This window comes from Neophocaena asiaeorientalis, unplaced genomic scaffold, assembly GCF_003031525.2.
Source record: "Neophocaena asiaeorientalis asiaeorientalis breed wild unplaced genomic scaffold, Neophocaena_asiaeorientalis_V1.1 scaffold221, whole genome shotgun sequence".
NCBI lineage: Eukaryota > Metazoa > Chordata > Mammalia > Artiodactyla > Phocoenidae > Neophocaena > Neophocaena asiaeorientalis.
The window spans coordinates 93,283-111,169 of record NW_020173766.1 but is presented as its reverse complement, the minus strand read 5'-3'; the positions used below and the strand labels follow the sequence as shown (position 1 = coordinate 111,169).

At 49.9% G+C, this 17,887-nt stretch overlaps 1 protein-coding gene across 4 annotated transcripts in view; it reads left to right on the top strand.

Annotated features, from left to right (window-relative positions):
• The window catches only part of FYCO1 (FYVE and coiled-coil domain autophagy adaptor 1), a 114,728-nt gene extending 110,069 nt beyond the window's left edge, over nt 1-4,659 (top strand). For all 4 annotated transcript variants that reach the window (XM_024751399.1, XM_024751400.1, XM_024751402.1 and 1 more), the window contains exon 18: nt 794-4,659. In XM_024751399.1, coding sequence (XP_024607167.1) covers nt 794-869 — 76 coding nt within the window. In that variant the 3' untranslated portion in view covers nt 870-4,659. The remainder of the gene's footprint in view (nt 1-793) is intronic.
• The last annotated feature ends 13,228 nt before the right edge of the window (nt 4,660-17,887 follow it).

Genomic DNA, 17,887 nt, shown 5'->3' with positions numbered 1-17,887 from the left:
CCCAGCGTGTCCAGAGAGCTGCTTTCGGACTGGACGTGGGCCTCAGCCCCTCTGGGGCAGCAGTTAGGAGACTGGGTGGAGGCCAGCCAGGCACAGGCTCTGCTCTTCCCTCTGTGGGTTTTAGTTGAACCCCAGTTTCCTCTGAAGTGGCAGCCAGCATTTTTACTACCTCACAGAGCCCCACTGTGTGTTGACGGAGAGGCCGGTAGAGGCATGTTGAGGGCAGAGTGCAGCCCCAGGCTGGCCCCCAGTTATCATCAGAAGCGGCCGTGGTGCAGTGACACACTCTGGCCTTAATCCAATGAGGTCATCTCAGGGGCCGACTCGAGACTTCCAAAGCATGGACGGCAAAATGGATTTCGATGCCCAGTCAGAATGAAATCCAGGCTCACTTCCACCGTATATGTCCTTCTCCATGCCTGCTCCATTCACTTCCCCAGTGCAGTCCAGACCACCTAGACCCCGGAGACCCCCGGGACTGCTTCAGAGCAGCAAGGCAAGCGGGGGCGGGGCTTCACAGTGTGAGACCAAATGGGCCTTTCTGCACCCAAGCCCCAGGAAAGTCTGTGGCAGTGTCCCAAGACCCCTGATACTTTGCAGGGAGATGTCTCTGCTAGACAGACAGGAAATGGGGGTGAGGGGGCCTGGAAGAGTCCACACATTCTGCAAGACGCCCCAGCTTCCGAGCAGAGGTCTCTGCACAAAGACTCGCCGTGCCAGGTCACTGCAGCTGCTGCCCCTCGGGCTTTTAGCCCTCAAGGTAACACCTCCTTTTCCATTTCTGTTTCCTCAGGTTTGTCTCCAAGAAAGTATTTTATCACTTAACGGTTGACCGGCCTGTGATCTACGATGGAAGTGATTTCCTGTAACCTCAAGCACGTGGATGTTAATAGTTTCCCATTACCCACAGGAAACACTACTCTTCCTCTCCTGTCACATAAAGCACTTACAAAACCCAAAAAACAGAAACCAGCTGCTCTGAAGCTATCAAGATCCACTGTGCAGCGGGCCCTTGGCTGCCCTTGGAGCTGGGTTCCTCGTACTCAGCACCATGCACGTCACTCTTAGCCCTGTGGCTTCTAAGGGCTCAAGCAACGTTTTCATTGTCCTCACACCCAGAGGGACACTATGCCAAAGTTTTAAACACTCAGGAGACCATTGGCCTCTCCTGGGGGCACAGTTGGTTCCAGGCCTCCTGTGGAGAGTTTCCCAGGTGAGAGAGGATCCCACCTTCTGCTCAGGGAGAGACATGGCCCCCCTGTGCCCAGCCTGGGGCCACGCATCATGGGTGACCATGAGCTGGGATGCCCTGGCCAGACCCTGTGAGGCCCTCGAGTCCTCCCAGGAAAAGGAGGTCGGGGCACCCAGGGGCCCACCCAAGATCCCAACCAGCCTCCTCCATCATGCCCCTGTCCCTTCCTGCCCCGTGAGTCCAGGGCTGCTCCAGAACTCAGCCATTTCAGAGGGTCCTCCAGCTGCACTTGCCTCCTGGCCCTTCTGTCTGGGCAATTCTGTCCTCAAGCAAAGCCCTTCACTCAGCCAGACCTCTCAACAGCTCAAAACATCACCCTAAGAATCAGAATTGAAGCTAATCCAGGGAACAGAACCCACCTACTGAGGGCCTGCAGTGCTGTCTGTCTGCGGACGGCCAGAGCCCAGATGCTGGGTAATGTCAACGCCATGACCAAAACGCAGGGTTGTGCATCAGCCTGTAGGGCTCACTCCTTAGCTGACAGCCTGTCTTTGTTTATATCAATAAGAGCTTCTGCCTCACCTGCAGATATGTTTACTAGAGATCATAAATCAGGGTAGGAACCACTTTTAAAAATTGGGGCTTCTTAACAGAAGTCTTTGGTAACTCAAGTGTAAACAGGCATAATTCATGAATCTGCTCTTGCACACCTCTTGATCCCCCCTCCCCACCTACCAGATTCCCTACACCCCATTTGCCCACTTCCTGCTGCTCAGCCTGCACCTGACACCCGTGAGCTGCCTCCCTCTGGGGCAAATGACTCCTCTGTCCTTTTCCAGGACGAGAGGAGATAGTCTTCCTGTTCTCTGTGGCCCTCTTCTCCCACCACAGAGGGCTCACCTTTGATGGCCTTTTTGTGCCCTGTTCACAGGGCAGTCAGGTCCCAGGTACTTTTCACAGTGAGTAGAACATCTGACAAAGCAGCCCACCTTGGCTGGGGACAAGGGAGAGGGCGCCGGGCAGGGTGACTGTGGGTCTGAGTGCTGGCTGGTGACTAAGCCAAGCCACACCACCTTGAAGCTTTATCTCGTGGTTCCCAAGCCTGGTCTGACCAGTTCTGAGAGCTGGAGAATGGGTCAGGAACCCCAGGCCAAGTTCAGCTCAGACCCCACACCCACCATGCACCAGCAGAGAGGACTCGTGGGGCAGGGGCAGGAGGAAATGACTTTGGCGATGGATTTAGAGCTTTGATTTAAACAGGAGACTTAGGCACTCCCAGTCACTTTAAGTGGGGTTTGGGCCATGGTGAACAGAACCTTCCAGAGAGATTAGCACAGAGAAAAGCTGGCCCTCTTGTGCTGTCTTTCCTGGGAGCAGCCGCCTGTGGCAGAAAGCCACGTCTCTAGCATCTCCTCGAGCAAGGTCCTGACAGTGCTCAGCACCAAAACGGAAATAGCCAGGCCCCCAGAGACTTCCTAGCCTCGTGCTTGTCCTCACAGGGTGCCACACAGCCTAAAGGTTGTTCCAGGGCAAATGATCCTGCCTTTAAAGCCACCCACCCTCTTGGATAATCAGGTGTAGCTAGTCCACCACATGAGAGAAACTAACAAAAGAACCCAGAGCAGTCTGGGATCTTGGTTTGGGTGCTTAGCTTTCCCAGGATACCGTGGAGACTGGCCAAGCTGATGGCCTTCTGCTGGTATCACCACTGTCACCTGCAGCTAGAACCAGCGTTTCGAGAGTAGCTGATGTGTTTCCTGCGAAAGGCCTGGAACATTCCATCTGAGGCTGATTCTGAACCTCCGTCACTCAGCCCAACTGTAGCTTAAAAAATCACTTGGCTCTTGTGAAGCCAACCCAGAGCCACTCCCGCAGGAGAGCGTGGGCCTCTAGCGGCACCACAACAAAAGGTGACTGCAGCTGTGCAAAAAGGCCTTTGCTGTGTTCAGAGACCTGCCCCCCGACCCCCGGTCACACCCCGCTTCTGCAGCATATTTATTTTCTGTGTTGAATGGACTCTTGTCCTTTGTTCCTCTGCTGTGTGAGCTCAGGTTTGCTGTGCACTATGCGGCTAGAGAATGTGTATGGCTGCAGGTATGCTTGCAGCCATATTTAGGTATGGCTCCTATAAATAGCTTTCTTATTTTAAACAGGTTCCCAATTTTACTGAGGCTTTGGGGTTGCAGTATTTTTTTTTTTAATGCAAACGACAATGAAAGCTATTGAAAGTGGTGGCTCCACCCAGTAGACTGAATTACACTAGAAGTCAAGAAGAAGGAAACATCCTTGGGGTCTCAGATCACTATTTAAAAACAAAAACAAAACCCCAGCAGCCCCTTGATGGCCCAGCTCTCTGAATAACCGTCACTCTTTAGTGTCGACACCAGCCACCTTGCTCACCACTGTCTCAGAAGCCACTGATCACCCTCGCCCATGAACACAGCCTCTGTCAGGCACACTCATAAACCTCAAGGAAGGGTGTTTGGGAGAAAGCGTGGCCTCTGCAGAGCGCTTCTGGCTGGAGCCCACCTACTCCAGGTCTACTGGACCAAGAGCAGGCAAGGAAATTCTCAAGCAGGAATCTGGAACTGAAACACCACATAGGGTTTAGAAAGTAGACATGAAAAGCCACACTATGTAGTTCAAAAATAGAGGGGATGGTTTTTCTGGCAGTTCTCGGTTGTCACTCACCTTCGGTGGTGAAGTCATTCCAGACTCACATGAAAAGAAATCCCCATTTGGGGATGAAATCTCAATCTGTTTTATGATACTGGTTAGATGTCCACTGACGTGGTTTTACAGGAGTTTCAATCTCAGAAGCCCACCTTGGTGACTCTACATGGGAGAATCCCATCCTTGACTCAGAGGTTTTGAGAATCAGCAGAGCCACCATCTGTGATCCTCAGAACCAAGGGTTGCCCAGAGACTGGAGTCAGCCATCCACATTTACAAAATGCTTACCTGAAACGTACTTTTCAGTGGAACCTTGGGTAAGTTTCTCTCTTTTCATTGTGCTTCTTCCAAGGAAACAGGAAAGACTGAGTTAATGCCTTTTCTCTCTTAAGCACTTTTTCAAAATAATAAAGTACATCTTTAAATTTGGGGAGGCATTTCTGATAAAAAGGCTTCCTTAGAACCTTAGGACAAGTGTTATCCAGAGATGATCCTGCCCCTGGTGGCTGCAGAGCAACAGTGAAGCCTCAGTTGGATGGCTTCCAAATCGGAATTGCACTTTAATTGACTAATCCTCAGTTCTTGCAGCCCTATGGGATAGCGGGTCTGGAAACCCATCGCATTCTTATCTGCCAAAGAATTACCCAGAAGCACATCAAGTGTCAACACTCTACCTGCACAGCAGGGGTGATGAACTTTTGTATCCTAAAACATATTCCTTATAGCATCTGCTGCACCATTTGGGAATGTCTTTATTTTTAACCTCAGGATTTAAATAAACACTATGTCATTGACAGTAGTGTCATCTTTCATTCTGTTGAGACATAAGGCAAGCGATGAAGTTGCCCACAGCAGAGTCAGGGTCGAGCTGCCCTTCTGGGACACGTCTTGTACCATGACTTTTCAAAAGGGCCTGAGCCAGCAGCTGCCCTGAACAGTTGCCACATGGCCTGATATCTGGACCCACAGTCTGCTCTGAGGCCTGTGTCCAGACCTGCCTGAGCCATCGCAATGCACCAACCCACTGCCCTCTGCCAGGTGAGCTTTTGCTTTCAGCAAAATTCCGCAGCCCTCCCCTGGTCCTCAAAGAGCACACTGAGCAAAGAGCGACCTGATTTACCAGCATAATGGGGTGGGGGAGGAGGTCACGGTGACCTAAAACCACAGTTAGTGAATCTGGATATAAATCTGGGCAAGACTGCCAGCACGAGGCAGTACAGAGGATCAGCAAAGAGCCTGGACACAGGCCCCGGGGTGCATGTCCCAGTCACTCCACCGGGCAGATTGAGCTCGAGCTGGGCAGTCCATCTGCACTCACCTCTCCTGAGTGCCTTGTGCCCCACAGAGCTCCTCCCAGTCCCCCTTCCCTCCACCTCCCTCCAACCCTCCCCCTGCCCCCCAGATTCTCCTGTGGCCTCATCTTTCATCAGTTACTCAGGAATAAGTTACTTTCCGTAATCGGATTGTTCCCGCTAGGGCCAGGACCTGTGTTTCTTGCATCTTCATCTCCCTCTGCCTCACCTCACAGCATCCAGCCAGCACTGTGCCAGGCACGAGAGAGCTCGCCAGCCTCTGAATCGGCGAGGACACTCGGTGCCTTGGTCAGCTCTAAGCCATCAACAATCCCACTGGCCAACTTGGCCAGAGACAAACTCCCAAAACCCCCATGTCAGAGAAGGACAAAGGGCAAGCCTGCAGGGGAGGTTTGGGGAGAATGGAGGTGAGCTGGTCACTAGATCCGACCCCTCACAACCCCCTATACCTTCAAGTCAAGCCTCTTACTGTCCAGTAACAGAAGAGTGGTTCATCCAAGTGCCCAAAACAGCACAGCAGAAGGATTTCTTTATTAATAGGACAGTCCCTCCCGAGACTCAGGTGGCCACGTGGACTGGGCCTAGAAGGAGAACCGACGGGGACACATGGATGTGCAGGCTGCTCTATCTGGGCTGGGATCCTTCGTGGCAGAATCCCTGTGCACCTCACCCCACCTGCTGAACCGCTGAGTAGTCCAAGGTGACCAAACCAATCCTCCGCTCCAGGGTTTCCCAGCCCCCACTCGATTCCAGGCATTCTGGCCCATCTCGGCGTCCGTACGCGCCGTGGCGCTCGGTTCCACGCCTCTTCCGCTTGGTCGCCGCGTGGTGCTGGAGAACGTAGAGATTTCCCCAGGTGACTCAGAAGGACACTGTCTGCAGGGTCAGCCCTTTCGGTTTGAAGATGCGTGGGAAAAATCTGGCAAGTGGGGCCCGCCACGCACGCACATCTGAAAAGCAAATAGATGGTGAAACCTGTCGCCCGAGATGAGAAAACGGACTTTTTCGGGGGGAGAGATTGAAGCCGAAGCCATCAAAACCCAGGGGAGAGCGAGCTATTATGAAAGCCGCTCAAAGTGGGTTAGGGTTGAAAGAAAGGTCAGCCTTTTACTTTTTCCACACCTGCTGGTTTCTAAAGAAAGATGGTAAAGCCGAGCAGAAGTCAGAAGTGTGATTGCTGACCTCTGGTCTTTGATGTGTGTCTCCTGGTCCCTCCCCCATCCCCCGAGCCCTGGGGGAGGATGGAGGCTGGTGTAGCTTCCTCACACCTCCTGGCAGGTTCGTGCTGAGGTTATCGCAGACTTGGCAGCCCCATATGCAGCCTGGAATGAGTAGTCTTCTTAGCTCAAAAATGAACAAAGGGAGCCAGGCCTCGCCAAAGCTGAGAAGCGTGAGTGCCCTTCCCCAAGGAAGGCCTCATTTCCAGAGCAGGTTTGGCTTTGGGCCTGTGGCTCCACAGAATCCTCAAAGGGGAGGTGATTTCAGGGAGGCCTCCCAGCTTTCCACTCCCAAGGTGGCCTCTGACTGAGCCTCAAGGAGAGAAGGACACCATTCCTGGGAGGTCACACATCCGTCTGCCAGGTCAGTGGGTCAGGCGTTGTCTTCTCCCTGGCGTGAGAAAGGAAAGCGGGTGGGGGGTGGGGGAGGGTGAAAGGATAGGAGAGTGACGAAGGGGTCAGAAAAGAGGACCAGCAGCAGGGAGGGCCTTTCCGGAGGAGGCCTCGAGGGGTGCCACACCGCAGGCCAGCTTAGCAGAAGCCACCTTTCTCGTGGGAGGAAAGGAGCAGTGGGGAAATGGCGGGTTTACGGAACAGACACCAAAGGCAGTGAATGCAGACACGGAGAAGGTAATCCAGTTTGTCCCTCTGACTTCAAGGCCCCACGTGCTTTCACCAAACAGCCCTTGCGTGTGGCAGCAGGTCAGCCCTCCAAGTGGCCTTTGCACGATACACAGGGTCCATATGTAGAACCAAAGGTCTTTGTAAAGACAGCCCTTCTCCACCAGCAAGGACCCCACAGGACTGTTGGGTGTTCTCAGCAAGAGGATCACACGTTCACACCCCCAAGATGACCCTGTGGAAGAGGGATAGGGACCCATGAGGCACAGATCAGGCACACAGGCTCCTTAGGATCAAGGGTTCAGGTGTTAAGCTATCAGGAAAAGCCCAAGACTCACCCAGGGCTCAATTTTGCTCCAGAGTCAAACTGTTCATTTATTAAGTGTCAGTAAATACAAAGCAAGTAGCATAGAGTTTCTTAGAAGAAAGTCCTCTTATTTGGGTTACCTGGTGGCACATTAAAATGCAGAGTCATGGGCACTCCCCACATCAACTCTGGTTCATCAGGTCTGGTTCATTCACAAGTCGGCCAGGTGATTCTGGTGGAGGTGATCCATGGACCACACCAGAAAGTCATTGATGATCACTACTGTGTCACCATTTTGGTTAGAACTTGAGGAGAGGGATAAAATCAGCTAATGGATATGTCTTCTAATTTAACTCTGCCAGTGACCCTCAAATCTTGGAACCAGGACCTATCCCTCAATCCACTGATCCAAGCACTAGGATGCAGTGGTGGAAATTTCATTCTTGGAGAGGAAGATATTTCTAAATGAATCACCTGATATGAAACTATTCTACAGGTAAAATCTTTTTACAATCATAATTTTCTTCTTTATGGCTTGTATTTGTATTCAAGGGACATGTTGTTAACTGGCGTCATTTGTAAATGGAAAGACATTCCCTCCCCCAAATCCAAAGTAGTCCCATATGTGTCCACAATTTAAGAATTAGAGGAAGAAATATGAGTTTGGTACCAAAGGGTTTGGGTTCCTAAGCTGGTCCATACACAGAATTCAGAAGGTCTATGAACTTGGAAAATGACATCTTTCCCCTATTATCTAATTAAAACGTAGGTCTTCCTTCAATTATGGATATAGACTACATGCCACACTAGTATGTATTAGCAAGACCTGTGACTCGGTCACTGGTGGAGATGACAGATATTTTCAAGTTACACGAAAGTTGTTGCAGACGCTCAAAATATCATTTATGCTGACTTCCACTATGAAATGAAGGTTGTCATTAGGCCTGCTGGTAGATTTTATTTAACGTGTTCATAAAGAGGCATGTGTGTTGCTAGTTCACAAATTTGTTTTAATAGTTAGAGAATTATACGTCAGTGTAATTGGTTTCCTTTATAATCCTATTTATTTTATTCATTTTAAAACATTCTGAAAAGGAGGCTATAGGCTTTGTCAGATTGTCAGAGGGGTGCGTGAGGGGAAAAAAAAGGTTAAGGACCTTTGGGTTCTGGCAGGTCTTCATGGAAAAGAATACAAAGATCATCTCGTTGCAGCACTGATTTGTTAATAATAACATATAATTAATAGCAGCATATCTAATTTAATAGGCTCTTGCCATAAGTCAGCCACGTTTTCCAGATGAGGAAACCAAAGACCCAGGGAACTTGATAAGTTAGAACCATTTGGAGAAGAGGTTACTACTAGGCTGAGACGGCTGCGGTTCTCCAAACCGTTACCATTTCACTAGAACATAGATTCTCCAGTGATTAAAAAACAACCTTCCATATACCAGGCTATGCTATGGCAGCTCTTAACCTTCAGGCCCTTACTGTGTATCATCTTCCATACATGAGGCTTTATCAGTTGTTTATTGTCACAATAACACTGCATAATGAACAGTCTCAAAACCGGTGGCTTAAACCACTAAGCATTCATTTCGCTCACACATCTGTAGGTTGACTAGAAGGTCTTCTGGACTCACTCTTGCTGGGCTCACTGATGTGTCTGCCCTCCATCAGCTGTGTGTCATCTAGGCAGTTCCGCTCATCTCAGCTGTGCTCTCTCACATCTGAGGGCTGGCTGGCTGCTCACTGACCTTGGCTGGGCTCACTCCCATGTCTGTGGTCAGTTGGTTGGTCCCCTGGGGCTGGCTGGGCTAGCATGGCCTTGGCCAGATGACTGTGCTCTGCCCCTCACAGTCTCCCATTCCCCCAGCAGGATGGCCCAGGCTTGCTCAGACGCCTGCTGGGCAGGTTTCCAAGCGAGCAAGGAGTACACAAGCCTTGGGAGACCTAGTCTCAGAAGTGCACAGCCTCACTTCAACCACACTCTGTTGACCAAAGCAAGTCACAGGCCAGCCCAGGTTCAAGGTATAGGGAAAGGGACTCCTTGATGGGAGGAACTGCAGGGTCACATTGTAAAGGCTTTGGGGACAAGGGGTGGAGAATTCGGACTATTTTTGCTATCATTCTACCGCAGAGTCAGTTCGATCTTCCCTTCTTGCACTTCTCCCTCCACCCCGATTCTCACTCTCCTTCAGGAAAATACAGGCCTTCTCCAGATCCACTCATCCCTGTGTACAAAGATACACACAAGACTCTTCATGGACACATTGTCTGTGACAGCAAAACACAGGAAAGAGCATATTCAAGGTGGGTGGGTTGAAGAATGACTGCCTGTGGAAATGGGGCTTTGGAGATGGTGGCTTTTACTTTTCTCTTATAACTTTTTGTACCATACAATTGTTTTTACCGCATGCCAGTTTAACTTTTAAAATTTGAAAACGAATTTATCAGAAGAACAAATTCACCTCAGTTTGTGGTTATCTCAGTTTCCCAGTAAACAACCAAATGCCCAGTTCCTCCGAGCTCAGGTCATAACAGAGTTGTTCATCTCTTCCTACATTCACCAGAGGGCCACTGCTCCTGTGAGCATGACCACATGAAGCCAGAACGGGAGGGCCTGGGAGCAAGCCACAATCTGATCAGGCCTCTTGCTCCCCCGACCTCAGGGCTGGCCCATCTGGGGCCACCGTACCATCCTGACTCGACCCACGTGAGAAGAGAGCTATTCCTAGGCTCCATGGTGGGAGTTCGACCACTGGAGCAAAAGTACTTGAACTCCATTTGGGGAAAAAGTATAGTAGTATCTAGGAGGTCAGATTCTAGTATCAAGAAGGCCTGAATGGATTCCTGGTACCACTACCTGCTAGCTATGGCTTGTGGTGATGGGGGGTACTCTGTGCCCCACTTTCTCCATCTGTTAAATGGGAGACATAACAGTAGCTACTTCATAAGGATGCTGTGGGAACCACATAAGAACAAAAAGGGCCTTATGGAGTGTTTCCCATAAAGAGCCACTCAGAAATGTGATAGCTGTTGTTATCAAGAAAGCTCTCTGCATACACCTTGTCCAACCCCTTTTCCTCTCCTCTCTGGGTATCAGTCAGCTAGGTAGTTGAGGGATTGAGCAGTTGGGATCATTGAAGACAAGTTAATTTACAGAATAGCAGCTTCTGGTGGTTGTGAAACACAACCCAAAGTTATTAGACATTCCTCCCGTAAGAGGTGGGTCTGGGGCCACTCCCCCACTTGAACCTGGGCTGGCCTGGCACTGCTCTGACTGGGGAGAGCAGCCAAAGTAATGCTATGTGACTGACTTTTGGTGCCAGGTCAGAAAAAGACATACAACTTCCCCCTGGTCCTCTTGGACCCTTGCTCAGGAGAAGCCAGCTGCTACGTGCGACCCCTGTGCTGAGGGACCATGGCTTGGCACCCTACTTGGCAGGCCGCGCAGCTTCTGGCCCAGTGGCCTGACCCTCCCAGTGCAGCTTTCGGGTGACCACACCCCCAGCCAGCATCTGACAGCGGCCAGAGGCCTCAAGCTAGACACGCCCAGCCAATCCCCTTCCAAATTCCTGACCCTCACAATGGGGAGCACTGTAAACGGTTACTGTTTTATACCGCAGAGCTTTGTGGCAGCAGTAACGGGGACATAGCTGAACAGAGCACAGGCACGTTCTAACAGCACTCCTTTCACGTAATTGTGAGTGAGACAAAAAGAGAACACTGTATCGAAAAAATTGTTTCATTGGATGACCCCTTATACTTCATCACAGCAGATCTGACATGAGTGTTGTCTATACATCCCCTTTCCACATCCTCACTTCCCATGTGCTTCTCACGCAGCCCTAATCTGCCCTGACGAGGCGTCAGAAGGCACTCACATCGAGGCCACAGGCAGCCGCTGTGGAGCCAAGTCCAGACACGCTCCCGGCCCTCATCCTCCAACTTTAAGCATCTCAACACAGTTGATCCCTCCTTGATCCCCCCTTGCTTGCCTCCCACGGTGACACTCCTCTCCCGTTTCTCTTACCTGAGTGGGCGCTGCTTGGTCCCCCACGCAGGCTCCTCCTCTATCCAGCCTCTAATAGTGGGTTCCTAGAGCCACATCCTGCCCTACCCTCAGCCCTCGTCCTCTCCACTCTGTCTTGATCTTAGCAGTTCCCATGGGCATGACTGTCATCTTCATGTGGGTGACCTCCAGATTTGCATCTTTTCTCTAACTCCAATCTTGCGGGGAGAGCTAGGATGACCCTAGATGGAACTCTTGATTTCTACCCCCAAGCTTCTTCTCCACTAATCCTCCCCTCCCCAGTGGTGGCACCACCGACCGCCCGGAAGTTCAAGCTCAAAACCTCATCCTTGATTCCTTCCTTTCTCTCAACCCTCACCCGCGCCTGTTGCTTCTACTCCAGAATGAGTCTCAAAGTCATCCACCTCCTCCACCACCTCTGCCGCCATCACCCTGAGCCCAGCCACCATCGTCTCTTTCCTGAACAACTGCAGCAGCCTTCTGATTGGTCTCTCTGCTTCTACCCTTTCCTTCCCACTCCCAGAACCCCTGCCAACCTTTCTTCACCCAGGGGCTTTAGAGATCTTTAAAACATGAGTCAGATCAAGTCACACTCCCACTTAAATATCTTATCCCTGGCAGTGGAATAGAATCTAAATTCATCATCTGGGTCTGAGGAAACCCCTACCTTTCTCCCCAGTCTGACCTCCCTCACGCTCATAACCTCCAATCAACAGTGAAAGAAGCCAGAGTCTTCTTTCAGCTCCTGAACTGTGATAATCACTTCCCTGCCTCAGTGGCACCAATGAGGATTAGAGCTGATGGTCCCACACTGTCTCAGTGAGTCAGATCTCTTCTGGCCCTTAGAGGCTTTCTGGTTCCAAAAGTTGAACGAAAGTACTGGGGCTCACTCTGCCTTTGTTAGTCTCCCAGGGTATTCTGAGTTCCCTATATTGTTAGTCCCACTGAGAAGGTGTCGCCCACAGTGTGAGACCTTTTAGAGTCTGCTCATTCATTCCTAACTGTCTCTGTATCTCCCTTGGTCCCTTTGGTAAGGAGTGGCCCAGCCAGTTAGGAAGTTTCCATCCAGTATTCATTCATTCATTCATTCATTCATTTGTTTATATCTGGAGCTTTGAAAGGATAAGAGCATGATTTTTGAGGGAACTTATGTGATGTCTTGGACTTGCTTTAAAATACTCTAGCAAAGATAAAGGAAGGAGCTAAGGGAGAAAGGTAGGAGTGGAGGAAGAAAGAGGGGAAGGGAGGAGCAAAGGAAGGAAGGGGGGCAAATGAAACGAAGAGTGAAGAGAAAAGGAAAGAAAGAAGAAAAGAGACTGGGTGGTATAGGCGGGGTAAGAATGGGGAGAATGTTGATCACTGTTGAAGCTGGGTGATGGGTACGTGGAGGTTCATTATGCTCTTCTCTCTACATTTATGTAAGCTTTTTAATTTCCATAATTAAAGAGTTTAAAGAGAAGAGGACATGAGTGGAGATAACCTGAACCAACGCAATGGCAGGGACACTTTCCTACGTACTTAGCCTGGCATAGGCATGGGTGCTACAGGGCCTTTGCACGTACCACTCCCTCCTCCCAGTACGCCCTCCCTCCCCTTCTTCTTGTAGGTGATTCCTGCTCATCCTTCAGCTCTCAGCTCAATGTCAGTTTCTCATGGAAACCTTCCCTGTCTCCCATCCCCCGAGTAGGTCAGAGCCTCCTGTAACGCACTTTCTAACATCTTAAAACCATCTCTTTGTGACAGTCTGATTAGGGTCTGTCACCTGTGGACTGTGAGCTTCATGAGCGCTGGGCCCGTGTCTGCTTTTGCTCAGCATCACCTAAGCCCAGTGCCTGACACGTAGAAAATGTTCTGTAAGTTTTTGTTGAATGAGGTTGTTAAAGTATTGTTGTCAATTGCTGTATTTTCCCGAGGTACAGGGTTTCACGAGGATGGGTGCTTCATGAGACCAAGTATTTGAAATTGGAGGGCCCACTGATTGATTTGACACACGCTTCTTGTCTGTCATGTGTGAAGCCTATTGTAGGTGCTAGGCAAATAGCAGTGAACAGAACAGAAGAACAATCCCTACCCCGTGGAGTTTACAATTGTTGTGTATCGGGTGGTGCTAAGAGCTGTGGAGAACAACAAAAGCGGAGGGTGGGGGCGGCGGGGGAGGACTGAGGCGTGGCAGGGAAGGCCTGGAGGAGAAGGTGGTGCTTGACCACAGACCTCAGGACGTGGGGTAGGAAACTTGACTGGTGGGGATCCAGCCACAGTCACCTAGAGAACTGCAGGGTGAACTGTCTGATACCTCGTCCAGCCTCTTCTTTAATGCTGGGTCTTTGCCGTATGCTCCGGGGGGTTCACCCGGGACGGTCCCGTTATTGTGTTGGCTCTGAAAGACTAACGCCAGAAATTGTTGGCTTCTCAGCATTCTGTTTATCAACTGCTACATAACGAATTATCTCAAACTCAGTGGCTTAAAACAATAATAACCATTTTATTATATCTCATGATGGTGTGAGTCAGGAGTTTGAGTAGGCCTTGGCAGCGTGATTCTTCTGTTCCATGTGGTATTGACACACTTGGTGGCATTCAGCTGGCGGATGGTCTAGTCTGTTTGTGAGAAAGGAGCTAGGAAAGACAGGTGGGGACAGAGTGGGCTGAGGAGGACAGGTGGGTGTCCGGAAGTCTGGCCAGGTTTGGGTGCAGTCTCCACGGACCTGCACGTCTGCAGACCTGCAGCGGAATCTGTGGCTCCTTCACACAGAATTTGAGGCTCCACAACGGCATGTGTTTGGGGAGGAGCCCGGGAGAGGGAGCAGGGAGGAACCTTCTTGAGTCTGTGAGGATGATGACATTGTCCTGTGCTGGTCCTCCCGCATGGCCCACTTTCGGAGGAGGGCTCAGCACGGCCTCAGCTGTCACATGTCATCATTTAGAGTTTGTATGCAGTGGTATATGAAGCAGTGCTGGCCAAGGCTGTGCCCATCCATCTTGGCATCCCCTGGTACTCAACCTGGTACTTGGCAAATTGTTGGTCGACCCTCCAAAGCAATGGCTGATATGTCTGACCATGTCAGGCAAGGCGGGACAGCGTCATGGGCAGAAGCCAAGGCTGGAGTGCCAGACATGCCCAGGGTCGTGTCCTAGCCTTGCCGATTACTAATGGCGTGATGCTTAGCGAGTTCCTGATCTCTGAAGCTCAGCCTCTTCATCTGTAAAACGGGGTGAGTTACCATGTCTACCTGGTACAGAGCAAGCAAGCAGGAGATGACGGCTGGAAGGTCATGAGGGGAGACTGTCTGTCCTGTACCCGTGGGGCCTGGCAGGCCACGGGTGTGCACGAAGGTCTGCTGAGGGTTGAATTAAGATCAGGCAGCCTCCTGAGATGAGTTCTGTGACGGATGCTCACAGAATTCTCTGTAGCTCTGGACACCCCGTGTTCTTTACCCGGAGGGTCTCAAATGCGCTCTTGTAATTGCCAACCCCTGGTGAAAAGACTGTTGCAGCCTGCCTTCTCTAGAAGCAGATGCTGAGCTGGAATTTGGGGGGTGAGATGTCTATTAGGGATCAACAACTAAGAAGGGAAGTTGGGGGAAACAGGTTTGGGCAGAGGGAGGAGTCAAACTGAGAAGCAAACCCAACAGGCGTTGCCAGCCTGGCAGGAAGCTCTGGAGCGGATGCTGCCCATCAGAGCACCCCCGACAGGCTGACACCCTCTACACCCCCCTTCCAGGCGTTGGACGCAGGGGAATGGACCTTGGGTCACGTGGCTCTGGCCAGGGTTGCACCGTGCAGTGGAGGCAGACCTGAAGGAACTGGCAGCTGGACATTATGTGCTGACCAGGTTCCCTACAAGTTATTTCACGAAAGGACATCGGTTGGTGCCTCTCCATTAACCACAGAGATTTTTTACTTATCTTGTGTACAAGAGCGGAGAGGAATTCACAAAGGGTCTCGTTTTGGAGAAACACATTTGCATGTCTTTCATAGGATTTTATAAAACAAACATTGAAAGGGACATTAGCTATTTGGGTTGTCTGTAGTAATCATACAGAATTGAGTAGAGGAACACTCCATGTCCCAAGAGGATGCTGGGCTTAGACTGCAGTTGTAACAGGAGGGCCATATGGAACGGGGCAGAAGGAACTGTGTTGCAGGCGCACCATGTCTTGGTCGTGATGATAATTCTAAAGCCACAATATTTGTTAATCACACATAGTAAACAATCAGTAAACATTTGTCAAATGAAGAGAGATTTGTTTGGAGCATCTAAAATGTGTGAGGTGTGGGTGCTGGAGGCCCTGATTATTTCCCTTTTCTCAAAGTCACTTAGAGCCCCTTGACCAGACCTCACTTTGAGACAAGCTGACCAGAGTGGAGGAGGAGCAGCTCCAGTGTAGAGAGGTCAAATCCACTGATGGACAGAGATCCAGGGGTGGGATGGGGTGATGCTCCTTGCCATGCTTGACCTGGAGCCCACGGGAAGCTCCAGCCAATGAAGCCAACTCAGAACTGGAAAACCAAGCACACCTGCTGAAAGATTACAACCATAAAACACAGGTGCCAGCTTTTCATTTATTAAAGCAGAAAGACAGTTGGAGGTGTCTGAAGGTCTCAGGCTTCGTGGCAGCTTTGCTGTGTGTCTAAGCCCATCATACAAACACTCCGCATAACCGCCACACTACGATGGTGACGGCCTTCTGTGAGGCTGACAGGTCGAAGTGGAAGGAGCTCGCTGGAGCTGGTTGCTTCCTCGCACAGGACTATTTGTAGCAGGCGCTATGGACAGACAGAGGAAATCATAACCACTCGCCCCTCCCAGGGGTTGGCGGCGGTGGTCTGAGCCACTCAGCGGACCGTGGGAAGGCAGTGGTGTCCAGTACCACTCTAGCCGGCCCTCCTTGACCACCAACTCCTCTCAAGCTGCTGTAGGTAACAGGACAGCACTACTGCCCAACAGACGTAATGTCCCGTTGCTCAACCTTGCTAATTTTGGGGAGGAAGTTTTCCGGCAGCTGACTTCTAATATGTGAAGTACAAATTTGAGAAATGACCGATTTTAACAAATTTCTTCATTCAGCATAGTGTATCTGCTATACCCAAGGCACTGTGTATGGGGTGTGTTTGGCACATAGACCAGATGAGGAACGCACACACGAAGTTGCTGTCCAAGGGCTCGCTCACCCGAAGAGGCTGCTTGTCCTGGAAACTATCTGCAAACCAGTTTATAAGCCATACGGTGACACCAGCCTCGTGATTCTCAGCCGAGGTTGGCGGGGGGGGTCTCACCTGAGACTTGGCTTTCCCATATTGCTAGAATGTAAGCATCTTGGCAGAAAGGACTATCATATTCCCATTATAACCTCAGTGAATAGAAAGGGGCTGGCTCACGGTGTGCACACAGATGTTTGCTGAATGAACAAATGAGGATTCTGTAGGCCTGAAAGACAGGCCAAAGACCACATCTCTAGTCATGCAAGCAGACTGCTTCAGAATGGCAATCCCCACTTGAATGTGCATGTTGTGATGTGTTGATTTAAGATTAGTCTTTAAAAATTGTTTTTCAGTAGAAAAGGCAATTTCTTTTTTATAATAAACACATCCAACTTCATTCAGTTTCTTGATTTTTCTGATTTATAGAGTTCCAGTAAAATGTAATTATATTATAATCCTCTTTTATCATTATTTCCGAAAAGTACGCACACAGCGTATTTTATGGAAATGTTGAGTGGATCACAACTTCCTTGTGGCTTTCTCCTTGTTGATTCTTCTGACGTTTTTATGTTAGGATAAACCTGCTACTAAAACCTAGTTTAATTTGAATATAAAATGGTCCTATTCATGCAGTCATTTAAAAACGAAGACAATTTGCCAACAAAGGATACTTAAAATCTGTAAAATATAATATAGCTGCAGCATGTCTTTAATCCTGCATTGAAGCTGCGTTAGGACTGGGACAGTCTAATAGTGACAGTCGGGTCCTAAAAGAAGTCTTTGGAACTAGGCGTGGTCATTGTGCGTTAGGGTGCAATGCAGGGTTCGTAGTTCTTGTGGTGTTCCCACATCTCCTCTCTTAAAAATCAGGGGGGAATGGGAGAGGCCACAACAGTGAGAGGCCCGCGTACCGCAAAAAAAAAAAAAAATTGGGCTGAAGACCTAAATAGACAATTTCTCCAAAGACATACAGATGGCCAAGAAGCACATGAAAAGCTGCTCAACATCACTAATTATTAGAGAAATGCAAATCAAAACTACAATGAGGTATCACCTCACGCCGGTTAGAAGGGGCGTCATCAGAAAATCTACAAACAATAAGTGCTGGAGAGGGTGTGGAGAAAAGGGAACCCTCTTGCACTGTTGGTGGGAATGTAAATTGATACAGCCACTATGGAGAACATTATGGAGGTTCCTTAAAAAACTAAAAATAGAATTACCATATGACCCAGCAATCCCACTACTGGGCATATATCCAGAGAGAACCATAATTCAAAAAGACACATGCACCCCAATGTTCACTGCAGCACTATTTACAACAGCCAGGTC